Source organism: Cupressus sempervirens, chromosome 1 (assembly GCF_028749045.1).
Source record: "Cupressus sempervirens isolate cs-2001-9-10 chromosome 1, ASM2874904v1, whole genome shotgun sequence".
NCBI classification, from domain to species: Eukaryota; Viridiplantae; Streptophyta; class Pinopsida; order Cupressales; family Cupressaceae; genus Cupressus; species Cupressus sempervirens.
In genome coordinates this window covers 342,227,455-342,252,470 of record NC_143118.1, presented here as the reverse complement: position 1 = coordinate 342,252,470, position 25,016 = coordinate 342,227,455, and the positions used below count along the sequence as shown (strand labels likewise).

Here is a 25,016-nt window from a genome sequence, read left to right as displayed (position 1 = left end):
CACCATATTATTATATTTAAAATACGACAAAGTATTAATGTGAATTCTCCAAAACATATAGATTGCCACCTTTTACAATTTTACATATAAAAATGATATTTCTATTATAACAATAATAAATATTTAATTAAGCATTTTATATTATGAAGGACGCATTTATAATAAATAATAAAATGTTTTATTTGAAATTTGAAAAATTAGTTCAATTATGATAAATTCGTATGTGCTTATTTATATAACATTAATATGTTTTTATATTTTCAAGTATGAATCCATTTTGATCAATTGTTTATCTAAAATAGAAAATATAAATATATTGTATGACTAGATGAATTCTCTGCAACATATCTCCATAGTCATGGATTTGTAGATATTGAAAACAAGTCCATCTCAATCTGACTTCTTCATTTTCACTTAGTCAAGGATTTGTAGATATTAAAAACAGGTCCATCTCAATCTGACTGCTTCATTTTCACTTAGGTAGCTCATTCAAAATGAGAATTTTTTTTCCTAAAAAGATTCATCCTTTTAATGTGATTTAAAATGAACAATATAAATGAATTAAAGTCAAATTCGTGGAGATGGCTCATATTAAATCAGATTCCTAACAATGATAGAATTCACCTATTAGTAGATATTGAAAACTTTATCTGAAGTCCAACTCCATCTGATTGCCTCACTTATACGTAATGGCAATTTTTATAAGCACCTCAGCCAGTTGAAGAGGCTTCGAGAAGAATACAGTATGATCAGCTCCCTCAATTTCATAAACCATTTGTGGAGGATTCTCTGCAATCATCTTTCTCTGCAACGCCTCTACAATTAGCTTATCCTCCTGTGCTACAACGTATATTCTCTTCACACTTCCATAGTTTTTAGCTGTGTACAAAAGAGGCCCTTGCCATAGAGGAAACTTCTTCTCCAGCGAGTCAAACAACAAAAGATCCTGCATTCAGATCCACATTCGAATTTCACACCCATATTAACCAATTGAAATTCCATAAATACCCAATACACCACACAACTATCTATGTTCTCAAGTCGCTTACCCAAGAAGGACTGTTCTGTGATAAATTCTCTCGCGTAAAGTGGGGGCCAAACTTGATGGATGTTGCTGGTTTATCTTTCCCATTTGCATAATAAAATGTGGAGTCTCCTAAGCCTCCAATTATTGATGTGATCTGTTCAGAGAAATGAAATTGTACTGTAAAGACTGTGAAGCCTCCTATTAGTAGAAAGGGAGAGAGAATTCATCAGACCTCATTCAACGACTCAGTGAGAGTAGTTCCACTGAGGGCCATAACGGCAGTAACAAAGACAGCTGCAGCAATTTTATGTGGAAAATGCTCCATTGTAAAGCTTACATTGAACCCACCAGCACTGTGGCCAACCAATATAACCTTAACATAGATAACAGCTACAAGTTAGTTGACATCCCTGGACCAATTGGTGATCTGAATTTTAATACAAACTTTTAAAAAAAACACAATGCATATAATTCAATGATCTTATTTTATGTATTGATTTATTTTTGAAATTCTAGTGTGATTTAAAATGAACAATATAAACAAATCAAAGTCAAATTCGTGTCAATTGTTCATCTGAAATGACATTCCTTTCAATGATAGAATTCACCTATTAGTATGATTTAAGAAAAGTAATCTAAACAAATCAAAACTCTTTAGGCAAACTTGTTTAAATGGTTCATCTAAAATCAGTTTCACTTAGTCTGTTTGGTTGCTGGTATAGGAATGGAGAATAGGAGTGCATATTGGGAATAGGAATGGCTATTCCAATAACAACTATTTTTTGGAATGGATATATTCTCATTTTACAGGCAAAATGAGAATATGTATTCCTATTCCCTATTCCAATTGATGAACCAAACAGAAAATAGAAAACATATTCCAAATTTTGTATTCCTATTCCACCAACCAAATGAACTTATAAAATAGAATTACTGTTGTATTAATATGATTTAAAAATATAAAACCTAAACAAATCAAAGCAAAATTCATTTATATGATTCATCTTAAATCAAATCGGTTTTTCCAATAGAACCTATTTGTTATTTCAAATGAACAATCTAAACAAATTAAAACTTAGATTATACTCTTTAGCCAAATTCATCTAGATGGTTCATCAAAAATCAGATTTGCTTCTCCAATAGAACTCGTATATTAGTATGATTTTGAATGAAAGATCTAAACTAATCAAAGTCAAATTTGTTTAACTATTCATTTAAAATCAGATTCGCCTGTTTATTAAACTATTCATTTAAAATCAGCTTCGCCTGTTTATTAGAAACAACAATTTAAACAAATCAAAACATAGATTAATCTTTTGGTCAAATTTGATTGATTGGTTCATCTAAAACCAGTTCGGCTTCTCCAATAGAACATACCTATAGTATGATTTAAAACAATCTAGAACAAATCAAAAAACATGGATTAAACTCTTCAGCCAAATTCATTTAGATGGTTCATCAAAAATAAGGTTTGTTTATCCTTGGAACCCATCTATTATTATAAAATGAACAATCTGAACGAATCAAAATATAGCTTAAATTCTTCAGCCAAATTCATTAGAATAGTTCGCTTAAAATCAGATTCAATTCTCAGAAAGCATTCATCTATTAGTATATAAACAAATTGAAATTTAGATTAAATTATTCATCAAGGTTTTTAGTTGACTTATCTAGAATCAGTTACATTTCTCCAATAAAACTCTATTAATATGATTTAAAATTAAACATCTAAACCAAAAAAACTTAAACAAATCTAAAGTTAGATTTATACCTTTTCCATAGAAGGAAGAGCTGTAAAGAAGTCTGTAAGTGGTTGATTGAACTCTTGTAAAGATGAAATGTGGTCGGCATCTCTAGGGTCAATACCAGCACTTGCCATGTCAAGGGAAGAAACAGTGTGACCCGCTTTCACAAGAAGATCTGCAACTTTATACCAACACCATCCTCCAAAGGTTGCTCCATGCGCCTTCACAAAGTGACATCCCTTTTCCTTAACCACATTTTTATCCATGTTGTAGCTCTTAAAGTTTCAGAAATGAAAGGTAGAAGGCTAATATATCAAGGCTACAGTTTACCTATGGACACTAAATTACGTGTCAGTACCATTTAACTCGTAAACTTGATCTGAGCGATTGCCTAAGACTACTGAGATTAAAAGTTAGGTCAACAAATTTTTACACTGTGGTTAATCCTTTTATTCAAATCTTTGACTTTACAATTTTTCTTCCACGCTCTCTTCTTTATTTCTTTCATTTGACAATAATATTTCATTCTAAAGAACAACGAAATTGTTTAAATTGATTTGGGGATAAGATGAAAGGAATCGTGTACTGTCAATATAGCTCTCTAAAATAGATTCACGTTATTGTAGTTGGGATAGATCTGTATGATCAGTCTTGTTTGTTTTTAGACTTCATTGAGCATAATTAGTCGGTCCACGATTATTTTATTATGGCAGAGGTTTAGACGTCTCTAAAATTCGATTTTGATTTGTTATGGCAGAGACTGTAAAGAATGACGGTACCTAATTAATTTGGAAGAGTGTACTTTTTAATATTAAAAAATTGATTTTGAAACAGATTGTAACTTGAAATGATAGGTAACCTGGTTATTTATCTTTGAGTTGTTTTTTTTCCTTTTTGTGAATGGGCAAATCAGAATATATAGTTGTAGGTATCTTAGCCTTTATATAGCAGTTCACGATAATAGTTAAGCATGTACCTAAATCATAAATTATCTTGGGTTTTACAATAATTTGGTTAAGGATACATTTAATTGCCTTGGAATAAACAGTTGCATGTAGAATAATCTAATTGATCAAATCATCTTGAATGTTCGACAATCTAATTTTTTTATATTGCTTTCTTTCAAATAAAAAATTTGCATTTCTTTCTGTCATATTCATACAGATTTAAATTAAATATTTGACATGACAATATTATATATATTATTGTAAATAATAGATGGTGTAGTTGTTTAATAAGAGTTTTATACATTTTAGTATTTTATTTATCTTTATATGGAATAATTTTGTTTGCTTTCATTATGTCAATTGTATTTATGCATACTAAAAAATGACGCAATGGAAGATTCATCATTCTATTGATAATAGATAAATCTTTACAATAATGAATTTTTGTAATATGTTGGGTCTATTTTCCATTAAGGTTTTTCTAGCTGAAAAGATTGAATATTTTTTTTTGGTTATTGTCCTTTAAATTTCAGATTGTCAAGCTTATCCAACATCTTTTTCCTAATATTTGGTAGTAGAGCTTGGTTTAAGTTCTCTTTGAAGGATTAAAGTTTATTTCTTCCTATAATCCTTTCTTTAGTAGTAGGTATGAACCTAAGATTCTATGAGTGAATTTGAATGATGGGAAACACAAAGATAGATAGAGAATAAGAGTGGAAAGAATTTTGGGTTTGAAAAATAAAGTAAAAGAGTTATTTGCTAATAGACATCAATGGATTGATGAATAATGATACCAGACATGTATGATCCTTATTTTAGACTCACAAGTTATGTAACTAGTCATAGTCCAAAGGAAGATTTGGTAGATCAAATTGACCTCCAACACGTGGATGTTTCTAAGAGTATATTTGTGCTTACTAATTTATCGTTGAAATTATTAAAGAAGTTAGTCTACATGGTTTTCTTTCCTAGCCTAATCTAGGTTATGATAATAATACACATGCATATATCATCCACATTCTTGGGTTTACATATTTTCTACCATGGCATGAAACACAATTTACTTTGACTTAGTAAGGGATCTAGAAATAGTCAACATTTCCAACAACTAAAGGGACCAAAGGATGTAAATAACCTTGGGTGGATGGGACAATTTTTTTTTGAAAAAGAACTCCATAATTCTTCTTTTAGTTCCTTTAAATATAAGGGTATTTCATGTATTATTCACCAATAAAATAGTTTACTAATAAACTGAGAAAATTTAGATAATAGCTTACAACGCATCAATAAATTGTGAGTGTCTTATTTGGAAGGTCTTGGGTGCTAGTTTGTGGTGACTGGTCGGGGAAGTATTGTACATACTTCATAAATTCTTTAGGGTTCAGAGTAGCACCCAATTTTTTTTTTTGGGTCGTGATTGACATTGTGGCCGATGTACGGCCGACATGTTGTAACCTTAAAGTGGCATAAAAATACTTGTATAAAAGGGATTAGGGTTAGGGATTATTTCATTATAGTGACGCAAAATTGGTTCTTGCGGCAGTATTGAGATGTAAGGAATTACAGATTGTAATTAGGTTATAATCATTGGATCATAATATTATTGGACTTTCTATTTGGTGGACGTAGCCCAGGGATTGGGTGAACCACATTAAATCCTGGTGTCGTGTTTTTTTTCTGTGTGATCTATTATTTTCTGTTATTGGTTATATTTTTATGTAATTGTTATTTTTATCCGTGGTTTAATCCTAACAAGTGGTATCAGAGTGAGGTTTTGGTTTTTCAGTTATCCTCTGCAGGAAAGTCTCACAGTTGAGTGGGAGTCTCACGATCGAGTGGGAGTAATGGCAGATAAGGGTAAGCTGAGGGTTGATAGGTAAAATGGGCATGACTTTTAGTTATGAAAGATGTAAATGGAAGACTATCTTTATCAAAAGGATTTATGGAATCCATTGGAAGGAAAAGCCAAGAATCAGGGATCTATATCAAATGATGAATGAGATCTTTTAGAGAGAAAGGCACTTGGAAGCATTTTATTATGCCTGGCACAATCGATGGCATTTAATATTAAAAAAGCGAAGACAACAGAAGAGTTGATGAAAACCCTAGCAACACTATATGAAAAGCCCTCTGCTTCAAACAAGGTATTTCTCATGAAGCATTTATTTAATATAAAAATGGCATAAGGTGGATCTGTTGTGGATCATTTAAATGAGTTTAATACTATTACTAGTCAATTATCTTCTATGGATATCAAATTTGATGAATAAATTAGGGCTCCCTTGATTTTGTATTCTTTGCCTAAATGCTGGAATAACTTGGTAATGGTTGTGAGTAATTTTGTTCCTAGATCTAGTACCCTAAGATATGATGATGTGATCAATGTTATTTTAAGTGACGAAACTTGTAGAAAATTCTTAGGAAGATCTACATCTGGAAGTGCTTTGAATGCACAAAGTCGAGGCAGAATGACTGAGAGAGGAAGTAATTCTAGAAATTAGGGGAAATCAAGAGGAAAGTCAAAGGGGAGGAGGTCTCAATCGAGAGGACTAAATGACTACTGGTACTATGGGAAACTAGGGCATAAAAAGAAAGATTGTTGGAATTGAAAGAAAAATGAAAGAGATAAACCAGATGGAGACAAGGAGGCAAATGTGGCAAGTAACAAATCCAAAGAGGATACTTTGGTTCTATTTTTAGAAAGTGTTGATGATTCATGGGTTTTAGATTCTAGTGCTTCATTTCATGCTACGCCTCATAAAGGCTATTTCATTGATTATGTCCAAGGGGATTTTGAGCTTGTTTATTTGGGGGATTATGAACCTTGTCAGATTGTTGGAAAGGGAAAAGTTAAGATTAAGTTGCAAAATGGGAATCATTGGCCACTACATGAGGTAAGACATGTTTCAAGGTTGAGTAAGAGTTTAATTTCAATAGCGCAACTCAGTGATGAGGGTTGTGTTGTTACTTTTAATGATAAAAATTGGAAGGTTACAAAAAGTTCCCTTGTAGTAGCAAAAGTTGTGAAAGTAGGCACCTTATATCTTTGTACAGGTCATATTGTTCCTTCTACTTTAATTGTTTCAGAAAAAATAAATGTTTAGGAACAATTGCTGTAGTTGAGCAAGGAGAACAAATAGCTGCTGTAAGTTTTGATACAACACTGTGACACAATAAACTTGGGCACATGAGTGAGAAAGGTATGAAAGTACTTCATTCAAAGAAAGTTCTACTAGGTCTGAAATGTGTTAATATGGATTTCTATGAAAGTTGTGTGTATGGAAAACAAAAGAGAGTGAGTTTTGTAAAGATTGGGAAGGAAAACAAAAACAAGAAATTAGAGTTTGTGCATACCGATGTATGGGGACTGGCTCAGGTATCTTCGCTTGGAGGCTCTCATTATTATGTTACATTTATTGATGATGCAACTAGAAAGGTATGTATTTATTTCCTTAGATAGAAATATGATGTATTTCAAACTTTTAAGAAATGGAAATGCTTGGTTGAAAATGAGACTGGTAAGAAATTAAAATTTCTTAGATCTGATAATGATGGTGAGTATCATAGTCATGAATTTGAAGATTATTGCTCAACTAATGGTATTCATAGACATGCAACTATTCCAAGGACTTCACAAGTAAATTGAGTGGTTGAACACATGAACATGACTATAATGGTGCGTGCAAGGAGCATGAGGTTGCATGTTGGGTTGCCCTTTCACAAGTGGGTGGAGGCTATCAATACTGCTATATATTTGATTAATAGAGCTTCCTCTATTCCTTTGGGTTGTGGTATTCTAGAGGAAGCATGGACAGTAAGGTGAGTTATTCTTTTCTCAAAACCTTCGATTGTGAAGCATTTGCTCACATAGATTCTGAAAATAGAACCAAGGTAGAAGCCAAGTCAAAGAAATGTGTATTTGTTGGATATGGAAATAATGGATTTGGTTATAGGCTTTGGGATTTTGAAAATCATAAAATTGTAAGAAGTAGGGATTTCATATTCAATGAGAAAGTGTTGTACAAAGATTTGTTGTAGCAACATGAGAAGAAAGAAGATGATTATGTAGTGTTGGATGATAATTCAAAAGATGATGTTCTAGCCATTCCTCATGATGTGCAACAACCACAACAATAAATACCACACACACCAATGAATGTTAGATGGTCAACAAGGAAAATTGGACCTCCAAAAAGATTTTCTCCCTCTTTGTATTCAATTTTACTTACTAATGTTGGTGAACTTGAATGTTATGATGAAGTTATGTAGGTGGATACTAAAATTCAGTTGGAGTTTGCAATGAAAGACGAAATGGACTCTTTGCTAAAAAATAAGACTTGGGATTTATGCAAGTTGCCTACAAGTAAAGGGCTTTACAGAATAAATGGGTTTACAGGTTAAAAGAAAAAGACGAAGGTAAGAAAATATTTAAAGCTAAGTTAGTTGTAAAAGGATTTGCACAGAAAAAGGGCATTGATTTTGATGAGATATTTTCTCTTGTTGTTAAAATGACTTCTATCCATACTGTTTTAAGTATTGTGGCTACTGAATATTTGTGTTTAGAGTAGCTTGATGTTAAAATAGTCTTCTTTCAGCCATGGGGATTTGAGGTCAAAGGTAAGGAGAACTTAGTGTGCAAATTGAAGAAAAGTTTATATGGCTTGAAGCAAGCACCTCAAAAATGATACCTATAATTTGATAGTTTTATGCATGGGCATGGATACAATAGGTGTCATTTAGATCATTGTATTTACTCTAAGAGCTTGGATGATGACAGCTACATTATTTTATGTTTATATGTTGATGATATGCTTGTAGTTGGGTCTAACATGGATCATATTAAGGGGCTGAAACACCAATTAGCACATGCATTTTCTATGAAGGATTTGGGGGCAGCAAAACAAATCCTTGCTATGAAGATTTGCAAAGATAGGAAGAATAGAAAATTGATGCTATCTGAGACTAATTATGTTGAGAAGGTTTGCAACGTTTCTCTATAAAGAATAGCTTTCTCTATGGAGAATGCTAAAGCTATTAGCACACCTTTACCTGGTCATTTCAAATTGACTAAGGAGATGTGTCCTAAGACACAAGAAGAGGAGGATAAGATGTCCAAGGTACCCTATGCTTTAGATGTAAGAAGCTTGATGTATGCTATGGTATGTACAAGGCCAAATATTGCACATGCAGTGGGAGTCATTAGTAGGTATATGAGTCATCTAGGAATTGAGCATTGGAATGCAGTCAAGTGGATTCTTAGATATTTGAGAGGAACATTCAATAAGTGTTTACACTTTGGGGGCTTTACTACTGATTTACAAGGCTACGTTGACTTAGATTTGGCAAGGGATATTGATACTAGACGAAGTACTACAAGTTATGTCTTTATTGTTGGTGGGGTAGCCATGAGCTGGGTTTCTAGGTTACAAAAGGTTAATGCTTTATCCACTACAGAGGCGGAGTATGTTGTTCCTATAGAGGAAGCCAAGGAGATGATATGGCTTTAGTTCTTCTTAGAAGAATTGGGACATCCTTAAAAGGATAATTATTTGTTTATAGATAGTCAGAGTTCCATTCATCTTGCAAAGAATTTAGCTCTGCATTCAAAGACCAAACACATACGGTTGTGGTACCATTTGATTTAGTCAGTTTTGGAGGATGGATAGTTAAAGCTAGACAAGATACATATAGATGACAAACCAGTAGATATATTTATGAAGGTAGTAACAAGGGAGAAGTTGAACTCCTCTTTAGCTTCAGATGGTCCTCTAGACCGAACATGCATAAAAGAATAACAAGGTCTAGGGTGGTTTAATCCAGTGGGAGCCCCATGTGGTAGTAGTATTGCTATAGGATTAGTCTCCAAGTGGGAGATTGCAGTCTAGTGTGGAGTCTGATCAGTTCCCAAGTGGGAGATTGTTAGTTTGTGGTGACTGATTAGGTAAGTATTGTACATCATAAATTCTTTGGGTGCATGACTAAAATATGGCCGACATATGGATGACATGTTGTAACCCTAAAGTAGCATAAAAATACTTGTATAAAAGAGATTAGGGTTAGGGATTGTTTCATTGTAGGGATGCAAAATTGATTCTTGTGGTGGTATTGAGCTATAAAGAATTACATATTGTAATCAGGTTATAATCACTAGATCGTAATATTATTGGACTTGCTATTTTGTGGATGTAGCCCAGGGATTGGGTGAACCACATTAAATCTTAGTTTCTTGTGTTTTTTCTGTGTAATCTATTATTTGATGTTATTGGTTATATTTTGCATGTAATTGTTATTTTTGTCCATGGTTTAATCCTAACATTGGGTTCAAGTGTACTCAAGATTAAAATAGATTAATACTTAATCTGACAATAATAATAAAATGAATACTAAAGAATCTAGACGTTGAACAATATCTATAAAAAAATGGGAGAAAATTTTTAATTAAGATTTTTGTACATTATTATTTCTAACACTAACCATGCAAAAGAAATACAACAATTAGAAAATTATTGATTTTGGTGTTCCCACTATAGTACATAATGTAGATACACTAGTCATTACATAATCTCACTCCCTATAGTCATATCAATGCTCTACCCCACTACAAGAAATATGTAAGAAGTTTTGAGTTTATATTCACAAGATTGTCATGCGATTGGTCAATTAATAAGATATATATTGAAATATCTACCCTTTATTCTCATCTTTGCAAATCAATGGTTGGTAATCCTATCTAATATATTGGTTGAAATTGCTAATAAATTTTACTTAAAATATATAAAGAATAATATTGGATGATAACTACATTCCATGTATCAATAAAATTTCCAGTAGAAATGATGAAATATAGTTTAGAAACTTAAATTATTGCTTATTGATTTATTAGATGTTTCAAAGTAAATAAGTGAGGATGAGAATTTATATGCATAGATTAATGTCTTCCTATTAATGTTTGGTAGTTTGAGTTGGATAAATTCATGAAACTAAATTGAAGTTACATATATATATATTATATATTAAATGTATGATATTTATATATATCATATATGTGTATGTAGCTAAATAAAAAATTATCCATGTCTATTCATATCTCATCCAATATAAGAGAAATTGCTTCCATTTGGAGAGCACATACATTAACAGGTAGTACAAATACATGTGCAGAAATGAACATGGTATCAGAGCTAGACCATGAATATAATATGCAATTTTGAAATACTAGCAAGAGTTTACATCAAACAAGATAATTGTCAGCAAGAGGAGATTCTAAAGAGGCTCTATCATGATCTCTCAAATAGTTTTGAATAACATAGCCAAAGTATGTATAAACCATTACAAACCGAGTACCCTTTTTCATACAATTCTATGGTAGTGTGAATCTGGGTGGCACCAATATTTGCTTTCACCTTCTCTATTTGCACAGGAGTTGGAGTCAGAGTTTTTCATAATTACAGGTCTCAATATAATAGGGAAAGGATACATCTTCATTTAGTTTTGATGTGAATCTTAGTGCAATACAACTTTGAATAATAAAAAAAGTTCAAAATGATAAAAATGACTGATTACGTATAAATATTAAATCACATCTAGAGTGATTATTAGAATTATAGTTGAACGCCATTTTTTTAACCACTATGAAAGAGAAATGGAACCATAATTGGATGTGATAGCAAGACAAGGTAAGTGAACTATATAACAAACACATTCTGAATCAATGACATGATTGGAGCGTGGACAAAAAATGCATGTTAAAAAAGGTAGAAATATTTAAAAGGACTAATCAATTGCCCTGTCCACATATATTACATGAGTCCTTGAATAACCAAGGTGGTGAGGATAGTAATGATAATCTCTAAGGTGGTTGGTTAACATAAACCAGTTTGGCTTCTGCAATAGAACACACCTATAGTATGATTTAAAACAATCTAGAACAAATCAAAACATAGATTAAACTCTTCAACCAAATTCATTTAGATGGTTCATAAAAAATAAGGTTTGTTTATCCCTTGGAACCCATCTATTATTATAAAATGAACAATCTGAACGAATCAAAATACAGCTTAAATTCTTCAGCCAAATTCATTAGAATAGTTCGCTTGAAATCAGATTCAATTCTCAGAAAGCATTCATCTATTAGTATATAAACAAATTGAAATTTAGATTAAATTATTCATCAAGGTTTTTAGTTGACTTATCTAGAATCAGTTACATTTCTCCAGAAAAACGGGTCTATTAATATGATTTAAAATTAAACATCTAAACCAAAAAAACTTAAACAAATCTAAAGTTAGATTTATACCTTTTCCATAGAAGGAAGAGCTGTAAAGAAGTCTGTAAGTGGTTGATTGAACTCTTGTAAAGATGAAATGTGGTCAGCATCTCTAGGGTCAATACCAGCACTTGCCATGTCAAGGGAAGAAACAGTGTGACCAGCTTTCACAAGAAGATCTGCAACTTTATACCAACACCATCCTCCAAAGGTTGCTCCATGCACCATCACAAAGTGACATCCCTTTTCCTTAACCACATTTTTATCCATGTTGTAGCTCTTAAAGTTTCAGAAATGATAGGTAGAAGGCTAATATATCAAGGCTGCAGTTTACCTATGGACACTAAATTACGTGTCAGTACCATTTAACTTGTAAACTTGATCTGAGCGATTACCTAAGACTACTGAGATTAAAAGTTAGGTCAACAAATTTTTACACTGTGGTTAACCCTTTTATTCAAATCTTTGACTTTGCAATTTTTCTTCCACGCTATCTTCTTTATTTCTTTCATTTGACAATAATATTTCATTCTAAAGAACAAGGAAAATGTTTAAATTGATTTGGGGATAAGATGAAAGGAATCGTGTACTGTCAATATAGCTCTCTAAAACAGATTCACGTTATTGTAGTTGGGATAGATCTGTATGATCAGTCTTGTTTGTTTTTAGACTTCATTGAGCATATTAGTCGGTCCACAATTATTTTATTATACCTTCTTTTAAGGTAATCTGCATTAGAATTGTTCTAAGAGGTTTAGACGTCTCTAAAATTCGATTTTGATTTGTTATGGCAGAGACTGTAAAGAATGATGGTACCTAATTAATTTGTAAGAGTGTACTTTTATATATATAAAAATTGATTTTGAAACAGATTGTTACTTGAAATGATATGTAACCTGGTTATTTATCTTTGATTTGTTTTTTCCCTTTTTATGAATGGGCAAATCAGAATATATAGTTGTAGGTATCTTAGCCTTTATATAACAGTTCACGATAATAGTTAAGCATGTATCTAAATCATAAATTATCTTGGGTTTTACAATAATTTGGTTAAAGATACATTTAATTACCTTGGAATAAACAGTTACATGCAGAATAATCTAATGGATCAAATCATCTTGAATGTTTGACAATGTAAACTTTTTCATATTGTTTTCTTTCAAATATAAAATTTGCATTTCTCTCTCATATTCATACAGATTTAAATTGAATATTTGACATGACAATATTATATATATTATTGTAATTAATGGATAGTGTAGTTGTTTCAATAAGAGTTTTATACATTTTCGTGTTTTATTTATTTTTGTATGGAGTAATTTTGTTTGCTTTCAATGTGTCAATGTATTTAAGCATACTGAAAAATGAGGCAATGGACCTATTTTCATTAAGGTTTTCCTAGGTGAAAAGATTGAATATTTTCTTTTTCTTATTTATTTATTTATTATTGTCCTTTAAATTTCAGATTGTTAAGCTTATCCAACATCTTTTTCCTAATATTTGATAGTAGAACTTGGTTTAAGTTCTCTTTGAAGGATTAAAGTTTATTTCTTCTTATAATCCTTTCTTTAGTAGTAGGTATGAACCTAATATTCTATGAGTAAATTTGAATGATGGGAAGCACAAAGATAAATAGAGAAAAATAGTGGAAAGAATTTTGGGTTTTAAAAAATAAAGTAAAAGAGTTATTTGCTGATAGACATCAATGAATTGATGAATAACGATACTAGACATGTATGACCCTTATTTTAGACTCACAAGTTATGTAACTAGTCATAGTCCAAAGGAAGAAATGGTAAATCAAATCGACGTCCAACACACAGATGTTTCTAAGAGTATATTTGTGCTTGCTAATCTATCTTTGAAATTATTATATAAGTTAGTCTACATGGTTTTCTTTCCTAGCCTACTTTAGGTGATGATAATAATACACATGCATATATCATCCACATTGTTGGGTTTACATATTTTCTAGCATGACATGAATCACAATTTAATTTGAATTGGTAAGGGATCTAGAAACAGTCAACATTTCCAACAACTAAAGGGAACAAAGGATGTAGATAACCTTTGGTGGATAGGACAATTTTTTTTTGAAAAAGAACTCCATCATTCTTCTTTTAGTTCCTTTAAATACAAGGGTATTTCATGTATTATTCACCAATAAAATGGTTTACTAACAATCAAAGATAATTCAGGTAAGAGTTTACAATGCATCAGTAAATTGTGAGCCTCTCATCTGGGAGGTCTTGGGTTCAAATGTACTCAAGAATAAAATATATTAATAATTAATCTAACAATAATAATAAAATGAATAATAAAGAATCTAGGCTTCAACCAATTACCTATAAAAAATGGGAGAAATTTTTTTATTAAGATTTTTGTACATTATTTTTTCTAACACTAACCATGCAAAAGAAATACAACAATTAGAAAATTTTGATTTTGGTGTTCCCACTATAGCACATAAAGTAGATACACTAGATGTTACATAATCTCACTCCTTATAGACATCAATGCTCCACCTCACTATAAAAAATATGTAAGAAGTTTTGAGTTTATATTCACAAGATTGTCACACGATTGGTCAATTAATAAGATATATATTGAAATATCTACCCTTTATTCTCATCTTTGCAAATATACGGTTGGTAATCCTATCTAATATACTGGTTGAAATTTCTAATAACTTTTATTTAAAATATATAAAGAATAATATTCGATGATAACTACATTCCATGTATCAATAAAATTTATAATTAAATTTATAGTATACATGATGAAATGTAATTTAGAAACTTAAATTATTGCTTATTGATTTATTAGATGTTTAAAAGTAAAATAGTTACGATGAGAATTTATATGCATAGATTAATGTCTTCCTATTAATGTTTGGTAGCTTTAGTTGGATAAATTAATGAGACTAAATTGAAGTTACATATATATTATATATTAAATGCATGATATTTATATATATCATATATATGTGTGTATGTAGCTAAATAAAAAATTATCTATGTATATCCACATTTCATCCAATATAAGAGAAATGACTTCCATTTGGAGTGCACATACATTGATAGGTAGTAAAAATAAATTTGCAGTGATCCTTAGACAAATCAACATGATATCATAACCAGGCCATGAATATAGTTTGCAATTTTGAAATACTAGCAAGAGTTTACATCAAACAAGATAATTGTCAGCAAGAGGAGATTCTAAAGAGGATCTATCATGATCTGTCAAATAGTTGTGGATAATATATCTAAAGTATGTATAAACCATGAAAAACCAAGTACCCTATTTCATACAATTCTATGGTGGTGTGAATCTGGGTGGTACCAATATTTGCTTTCACTTTCTCCATTTGCACATAGGACTTGGAGTTAGAGTTTAACATAATCGCAGGTCTCAATATAATAGGGAAAGGATAAATTTTGGTTTAGTTTTGATGTGAATCTTAGTGCAATACAACTTTGAATAATAAAAAATGCTCAAAATGATCAAAATGACTGACTACATATAAATATTAAATCACATCTAGAGTGTTTATTAGAATTATAGTTGAATGCCATTTTTTAAACCAATATGAAAGAGGGATGGAACCATAAATGGATGTAATAGCAAGACAAGGTAAGTGAACTATATGAAAAACACATTCTGAATCAACGACATGATTGGAGCATGGACAAAAAATACATGTTAAAAAAGGCTGAAATATTAAAAGGACTAATCAACTGCCCTATCAACATATATTGCATGAGTCCTTCAATAACCAAGGTGGAGAGGATAGTAATGATAATCTCTAAGGTGGCTGGTTAACATAAACCAAACCGTGAGAATATACAAGAATCAGAGGGACACATATGGTCTAGTTGGAAAAGAAGATACATGCAAGATAATAATAAAATGTGGTCTTACTGTCAGATAGTGTAGTAGGAAAATTCCTTACTCTACACTTAGTAAAATATGTAGGTGCCATGGTATCCTACCTTACTCACATGTGATAACCTCCAAATATTTAAAAGGAGATATAAAAAGGACAAATCATTAAATTATAAAGGGAAGTCACTAGTTAACAAGAGACACAATGTGTCAAAGTTCCTGCCAATAATTGGAAAAGAAGGAAAATAGAGATTTATAGATAGCAAGGAAGGATAGAAAGAGACAACTAAAAGAGAGAATGATATGTGATTATAAGAAAAAGTAACTTGGTAGAATGATAGAGAGAGAGTTGAAGTAAATTTTAAAAATATTAACAATTATAATATTTCAAGAAATATATAAATAACAATAGAAATCATAAATGAACTACTCATTTTTTCCAACTCAATTATAATTTGAAATATTTAATTTAAAAAAATAAATTATTGATTACTTAATTCAAACTACCAAAATATCTAGTAAGTTTGAGGGGTAGTATTAGTTTAACATTTTGTAAAATGATATTAAAAAAATTAGAGCTAGATTGTAATATAATAGCTAGTAAAACATAATGTAAACTTAAAAAAATAGCATTTTATAATTGGAAAAAATAAATACCAATGTAAAAATAATAACTATATTTAAAATAAGAAAAATAAAATATTTAACTCTATATTTGAACTTGGTAAGAAAAATAAATTGTGATAATTAATATTGATTAGACATTATTTTTGTTCAAAATGGTGTGAGGTGGAAGATAAAAATATTACTTTTATGAAAATCTAATGAACATGTCACAAACGTGGAAAGGATAAAGTTGTAACTAATGCATTCATTAATGCATGCTAGAAAATATTTGTAATTTTGTTAGAGAAAATTGAATTTTCTCCCTACCAAAAATAGAATTGTCCAATAGAGTGAATGAAAAATGTGATTTATAAAATAATGAAAAATGTGAAAAAGATATAAACATTTGAAGTTTCTTTTAATCTTTTAAATCCTATGAGTTGATTGGTCAATTTAATTGAAAAATTGAATTGCATGAAAGCAATAGTATCTTGCCTTTGGCAGGAACTAATAAATCAAAATTGGTAAAAGTATAGTTGCCAATGTCAAACATCTTTAGTGGCAAAGGAGAAATTGGTTGTCTTAGGGAACGTATAGAGATTATTGAAAGGAAATAATAAACAATAGATAACCACCTCTTAATGAAGGAACTAATGTGAATGCCAAGATATAATATTATAATAATAAAGTATGGGAGAGAAGGTTTACCCAATAGGAAATAAAATTTAAGGAAAATTTATCACTTTATCATAGCATAGTATTACTATAAAGGGAGAATGAATGTGGCCTTAGGAATATGAAAAAAGAAATTAATTTCGCAAAGGGAAATTGAACTTAGTGGTAGAAATTGTCACGAGGATGTACCATTTAACAATATGAGATAAGTATTATTTTAAGAATAATTTCTAAATAATTGCATTCATAATATAGTAAGCCTCTTTTATTCATATTTCTTTTAGAGCTATATGCCTTCATCTATTCCTCTGAAAATATTACTACAGGGAAATGGAGATTGACTTTACAGTTAGAGGGCATTTGATGCCTCTTAAAAGGTAACATTGATGAGCAATTATGAAGATTGATATTTAGAGAGATTCTAATGGGCTACCACCTATGTACATCATGATGAAGTAACAACTTCCAAATGATTATCACTTGTATTTGTAGAAGTTATTGAAAGGCGATGATCTTACAATAACTTAATTTTCTATTATGATGGATATCTAATGATATCTAGATACATATCATGATAGATTATACTTTGCATGCTCATATTGTAAGCATGTTGGCAATATGGTTAGATAGATGTATGAGCATTGTCATTTATGGAAACATATATTTTTGATATTTCATGATGTTATCAGAGTTATAAAATTTTCTAAGTGTTAGATAGTTTGCAATAATACATAGACAATTTTGGTATGTACGGATGATAGACTTCGAGTTAACTTATGCACAGTTGAGGATCAACACTTGACAATATCATGATGATGTATGTTAGTGCATAGACCTATATGGATAGTATGATGCAAGTTACAGACAAAATACTAGTTCACATAATTTACAAAATAGAACAAAGCATATTAGAGAAATATTGGATTACATAACTTTGTTTTGGCGACAAAATAATTGCTAAGTCATGATGGGTCGACATCCTAGATGTTTACCCCAAGTCATTTTTATATTTGATCAAGCATGTGATAGAATAAAGGTTGATTGAATAGAGATTTATTAATTTGGGAGATATAAGTAAAGTCTTATCTTGTACACATAAAGAGAGACAAATTTGAAGTATATGAGATGCAAACGATTGTGAAGAAGGCTTGAAAGATATGCATGCCTTATGTGATGCAAAATTTGATGTATGATCTAAACAAGTGTGACATATATAGTAGTATGACAATATTTTATGTATACCTATTCTTGTGAAGAACTTAATTGTATATTGAATTTTAGGGCAACAAGCTCTTCTTTCATACATTGTATTTGATCTATGAACTCCTAACAACATTGAGGCTTTAAAGAAGGCCTAGTTCTCTAACAAGGACTCAAGAAATTATATGTACTTCGTAGACTCCTAATAGGGTCAATATCATTTATAGGCTTCTTTTTTTAATTAATCATCTTGTGGGTATCATCTCCATTGAGGTTTTACCTTGGCTAGGGTTTCCCTAGTTAACAAATAATGGTGTTATGATTTTTCTTTGTGTATGGCTATGTTTACTATTCAACATTGTTGGATTACTTTCATATGTTAGTTATAAAGTAATTAACAATATTTAGTTGTGGGTAAAAGTTTGTAAAATACTGATTCACTACCACCCCTTGGCCCCCCTCTCTTAGTATTATCTATTTCTAACAATTGTTATCAAATCTCAGTTACTTAGAAGAGGCTTAACAGCTTGAGTAAGATCCCTATGAACATGGAACAATTAAAGAGAAATCTTGATGAAGCTCTTGAGAAAATTGACCTTCTTATAGAAGAAGGAGATCACCTAAAAGATAGGTATGAAGATGCGAAACTTTACATTCACAAACTAAAAGACAAGATTGATGATTTGAAATCTAAAGAGGAATCAAATGTGCAAACTAGTGATAATTATGAAATAGGAATTCTCAAGAAAGAAAATGAGATTTTGGAACATCAATTGAAAATTGTTGAACTTAAGTTAAGTCTTAAAAAAGATGATAGTAAAAATGAACTAGGTCTAAAAACTTAAAATGTAGACCTTAGATCCCAGTTGACTCAAGTAACATCTGAACTAAATTTTATTAAGATAGGACATGTTGAGTTAGAAAAGTACAAGAATATTATGAAACGAGAATTGGCATAGGCTAAACAATAGTTAGAGAAGCTTTATACAAGTAATGATAAAATTAATGAGAAGATATTTTATCAGAGACCCTCCTATGATAAGACAAGTCTTTGATATCTTTTTAAGAAATGAAGCAACAAAACTAAAGGTAGAAAGGAACCAAATCCAATTATAGAAACCCCTAAGTCTAAAGAAACTTATTAGGGTAAGATCAAATCATCTAAAGGAGTTGAGCTAGTTGATTTGTTTGATAAATATGATGAACCAAAGATAATAGAGAAAGTTTATCAACCTAAGTAGGTTGAATCATCTAAGGAAGTTAGGCATGAATTTAGAGGTAGATGTTTCACATACAATGAAGTTGGCCATATGAAGAGAGATTACATAGGTAAGTCTTTTAAACCTATTACTAATTTCTTTTTTTATAATTTTCATGGTTATGGACATAAAGCAGTAGATTGCAAGAAACCTAAATTTGATAGTAATAATGGGAATAGTAGAATGTAGGAATACTAACCCTATAGGTAATGAAAGAGTAAGATCACAAAGAAGATCCAATGATGCTGAAATATCTAATGGTGGAAGGAGACAATTTGTTGTACATATGTTACAATGTAACAATCCTGGACATATTGCAAGGAACTGCAGAGCACCTAAAAATTAGAATGGAACCAATCAGAGAAGGAATTCACCTATATGTTAGTTATGCAATAAATTTGGACACACAAAAAGATTTTACAAAGTGGACACAAGAAATTTCAACATGAATCCTAATCACATAAGGAACAATAATAGAAATGACAGAAGGAATGGTAGTGACAATAGTTAGATGGAAGCAATCTAAGAACATATTGATGAATTCAAAGAGGCATTTGTTAAAGCATGTAATTCATAAATTTCTTATGCAATTTTAAAAGAGAAGTATTTTGATGCACCTGATGGGAAATTGAAGTCAAAAATTGTTTGTGACTCATCCTATCTGAATTAAACATTTCTAGATGAGATAGAGCATCAGTTCAATAGAAATGATATTAGAAAGAAAATGAGAAGTTTTTTAGTTAACAAAACATAGAGGAAATAGAGAGGAAGCTATGGTCAAGTACACAAGTATTGATATGATCGCAGGAAGTTATGTGAAAGAAAATAGGTTTACTGGTAATCAATGATAGTTTTTGAAAATATGGTAGATTCACATTTAATGTGAAGTTAGATTTGAAATTATTTAAGGATTGTGAGCAAGATTGTGTGTACCATCTGATCATGTGAAGAAGTCTTAGGAGATTACATATGAGTGACTTGATGATGAATCCAAGTGCAAAGAAAGGCATTTGTTATGTGAAGTTGCAGAAGCCCTAAATGTGACATTAAAGGTATTTTATGAAGGTTATGTTGGAATTTCCAATATAAATTGTAAGCAGTATGGAAGGCCAATCAGTGTGTGATATAGGTGATAGACCCAAATATAAGTTCAAGAAACAACCATTTGTTTCTCTCATAGATGATTTCTTAGGAGCATTTTCTCAAATCCTACACTTCACATAGAAGATGCTAGGAGTTACATTCATTGTAAATTTGAGAATATTAGAGATGAGGACATCCATAAAGATTTAGGAGTTATGTGTAATGGTGACCTAACCCTAAACTCTAAGTACGCACACCTAAATGAGTTGAATTTGATTAAGTATATGTTCTACATAGAATTTGACAATCATGAATGGACCAGAATTATCTTAAGAAGAGCTCAAGAAGATATGTTTTGGGTAGGTGATGTACCAATCAAAATTGAACATGACCTAATTCATAAGGTTATGTGTTTAAAAAATGAAGGATGTAATCTAGTATATGACAAAAATGTGAGAATGGTTGTTGAAAAAAACCTTAATACTAAGTTTGATGGCAAGAACATGAGAATTGATCTAATTTAGGATACTAGAATCAGAATACTAAGTAAGATTGTAGGTTACAAGTTAAATCATAGTTCTAGAGTGAACTCAGTTCCAATAGGATTTTTGCATGTAGCATATATGTCATGGCAGTTGAAAGAAAGAAAGTGAATATGTGTGATAATTTTAAAGCATAGTTGTTGGACAATATTGCTAAATTGAAGATGTCCAAGAATGTAGTCTTCAGATTTGAATCTCTATTAGCACACATATTCTTCTATGCAATTCCAAATAGTTCCATGGTATGAAAAATTGGGACAACAATGAATGTTCAATGAAGATAATAACACAATGCTATAGGGCCAGATTAGAAAATGTGAGAGACAGTGATATTGAGAGATTTGATAACATTCAGACCAAAATTCTAGAAGATCTATACAATAGGTTACTGAATAGGATGAAAAGAGTAGTAGAGAATGATACTAAGTTAAGAGAAAACATGACTAATAAATTATGTCAAGTTAACACAAAGAAGATATGGATAGAATAGTGAAAGGTATTGAACCTTTGTTGAGGAACAAAAGAAGAGTAATTCTTCTAATGGGAGGCAATTATGAGGAGGTTAAGAAGGAAATAGAAGAGGCCATAGTAAAATATATGACTTCTATGCCTAAGAAGAGTGCACACTCAAAATCACCAAGTCTAGTGTATGTGGAGGCCAGTACTACTAGACTGATGATGAAGAAGAAGTTGAAGAGACACATCACGCACTATCACCTCATCATATAGTTATTGGTACTGAATCCATGTAAGTGGATAGTACTCGCATCACTATAAATAATAAGGAAAATCCATTTGCAAAATATGGGACAAACATTTTTGGTAATCCTATTGCCTATTCGAGCTCTGAGGAAGACAATGATAGAGATGGAAAGGAAAGTGTAGAAAAAAAATTAGAAGAAGAGGAGAAGAGGAAACAAGACAAAAGAAGAATTGAAAGTGAGAAGAAGATTGAAGAGGAAAAAAAGAGAAGGAAAGAGGAAGAATTAAAGGAAGAAGAGATAAAGAGATCTAAGAAAAGAACAAAGAAGAAGAAAGAAGAAAGGACGTAGAGAAAGAAAAAGAAAGATTAAAAAAGGAAAGAAAAACTGCTGAGGAAACAAAGAAAGTAGAAGAAACTTTGGAGTTGAAGCATAAATGGAAGATTGTGATGCAAGAGTCAACATTCCTACCCAATCTGAAGCATGTGGAGATAGAACTTGGGAAGGTAGTGTTTTAGCATGAAGCTAACATACCTTATGTAGCTCTAGCAGTTGTACCTGTTGTAGTATCAATAGCTACCCCAACATTAGCAGTCAAACTATTGCTAGTATTATTTGATGATGATGATGAATAGAAAGGGCCAATGAGCTCTTTGAGAAAAATTCTTGAGAAGAACAAGTCTATAAAGAATTTGGAAGGGACATTAGAAAAATTCTTAGAGAGAATGTAGAAGATAGTTCACACAACTATCACAAATCCAGAATTGTGGATGAAGGAAAAAGAATTGGTGAAATCTTTTGATGCAGAATTCACAATCATATCAAAAATTGTTTCAGTTCATGCATAAACAAAGCATGATGCATCACTATTTGATATAATATGCAAACACATTAGAAATGATCTAAAAACATTAGATGTATACATCAAAGATTTGAGGAAGAGCACACATGAAGGTAAGAAGTTGTATGGACAATGCACAATGTCATATAGTTACCTGTTACATTTTGACAATTAGATCAAAGAGAAAATAAGTGACTTCAAACACTCACTACAAGATTGTAGTAGCCAGAAGCAAGAATTGAGGATTTTGAAAAAGAGATGAAGAAGATTCAAAATGCTATCAGAAGCATTGAATTTAACAAGGAAAAGGTATTAAAGAGATTCTCTATCCTTAGAGAATTCTTATCACCTTAAAAAGTTGTCATTTTGCAGAGGTAATTGGAGTAGTGTCTTGCAGCCAAGGCATCCTATGATAAATTTTCCTATACCGACCTGAGCACAATAGAAGTGGCATCTTATGCACTTTGCACTCTCATTAGTATATTTGATATAGTGAAAAAAAACTAGAAGAAGGACCTTGACAAGCTAAAGCATGACTTTGCAGATTTCTCATCTAGAATTATTAGCTAATCAATAGAAGGCAACACAGTTTTTTGGATACAATTTTTGACACCTTTGTCATTGATGTATATATTTTTAATTTGTAAAAGGATAATTATGAAAAATTTTATATGTATATGTAAGGGGGAGCTTAGCTATGTATCATTGTAAAGGAATAATAAGGAATGTAATGATCCATCAAGACATGAATAAAAGTATTAATTTTTGAAGGCATTTCTTTTGTATTTACTTTTGTTTTGTATAAAATCATTTTGGGACTTAGTCAATTTTCCCAAATGTTGCCATCAATGCCAAAGGGGGAGATTGGTGGCAATATGGATAGATATATTTATGAGTGTTGTTGTTTATGGCAACACATGTTTTTGATATTTCACGATGTTATTAGAGTTAGAAAATTGTCTAAGTGTTAGATAGTTTACAATAGTACAAAGACAATTTTGGTATGTACAGACGAAAAACTTTGAGTTAGCTTATGTGTAGTTGAGTATTGATATTTAACAATATCATGATGACGTATATCAGTGCCTCTACCTGTACAAATAATATGGCACAAGTTACAGTCAAAATACTAGTTTAGATATTTAACAGAATAGAATAGAACATATCATAGAATTGGATTGTACAATTTAAGAAAATTTTTTGGTGACAAAATAGTTACTAAGTCACAATGGACTAACATCCTAGATGTTTACCCCAAGTCATTTTTATATTTGGTCAAGCGTGTGAAAGCATAAAGACCGACTGAGCAAAGATTTATTAATTTGGGAGATATAAGTATAGATCATACCTTACGCAGATAAAGAAAGATAGATGTGAAGTATATGAGATGCAAACTATTGTGAAGAAATCTTGAAATATATGTGATCCTTATGTGATGCAAATTTTGATGAACAATACATTAGTAAGACAGTATTGTATGTATATCTATTCTTGTGAAGAACTTAATTGTATATTGCATGTTAGGGTAGCGGGATCTTCTTGTATACATTTTATTTGATCTACCAACTCCTAACAAGGTTGAAGAAGCTCCTAATAGGGTTGAGGCTTTTAACAGGGCCTAGAGTCCTCTTACAAGGACTGGAAAAATTGTATGTACTTCACAGACTCCTAACAGGGTCAATATCCTTAACATGATTCTTTTGTTTAGTGAATCATCTTGTGGGTATCATCCCCACTGGGGTTTTCCCTTGGCCAGGGTTTCCCTAGTCAAAAAATAATGGTGTTATTAGTTCTCTTTGTGTATGGTTATATTTACTATTTAGTATTGTTGGATTTCTTTCATATGATAGTTATCAAGTAATTAACAATATTCAATTGTGGGCAAAAGTTTGTAGAATACTCATTCACCCCCCCTCTCAATATTATCTATTTCTAACAAAGCATTATGAGAATGCATATACAGATACCTTATGAACATTTTGAATACTTGGTGAATGTCAAATGATTTAACACTCAGGATGTCATTGCTCAAAGAGTACTTGGTGAATGTCAAATGAGTTGACATCTAGGAGGTAGTTACTCCCAATATCTTTACTCAAAGTATTTGGTGAATGTCATATGTTGATATCCAAGAGGCCAATACTCATAATATTAAATGTGATATCAAAGTCTTTAATATCTTAGATCAAAGATATTCTTATATTACATTGAGGTAATAAATGGTTATATGTTTATCCTC

General features: G+C 31.0%; 2 protein-coding genes across 2 annotated transcripts; both read right to left on the bottom strand.

The window, feature by feature from the left end:
* Positions 1-206: 206 nt before the first annotated feature.
* Positions 207-3,098, bottom strand: LOC149577613 (methyl jasmonate esterase 1-like). Its single transcript, XM_089790199.1, has 4 exons — positions 2,799-3,098; positions 1,260-1,400; positions 1,050-1,181; positions 207-946 (listed from the first exon to the last, which is right to left on the bottom strand). The coding sequence occupies exons 1-4, from the start codon at positions 3,036-3,038 to the stop codon at positions 677-679; spliced, it is 783 nt and encodes a 260-aa protein (XP_089646325.1). The 5' UTR covers positions 3,039-3,098; the 3' UTR covers positions 207-676.
* An 8,275-nt stretch (positions 3,099-11,373) lies between these two features.
* Positions 11,374-12,353, bottom strand: LOC149577612 (methylesterase 8-like). Its single transcript, XM_089790229.1, has 2 exons — positions 12,016-12,353; positions 11,374-11,603 (listed from the first exon to the last, which is right to left on the bottom strand). Exons 1-2 carry the CDS (start codon positions 12,253-12,255, stop codon positions 11,493-11,495), a joined length of 351 nt encoding a protein of 116 aa, XP_089646355.1. The 5' UTR covers positions 12,256-12,353; the 3' UTR covers positions 11,374-11,492.
* Positions 12,354-25,016: the final 12,663 nt, after the last annotated feature.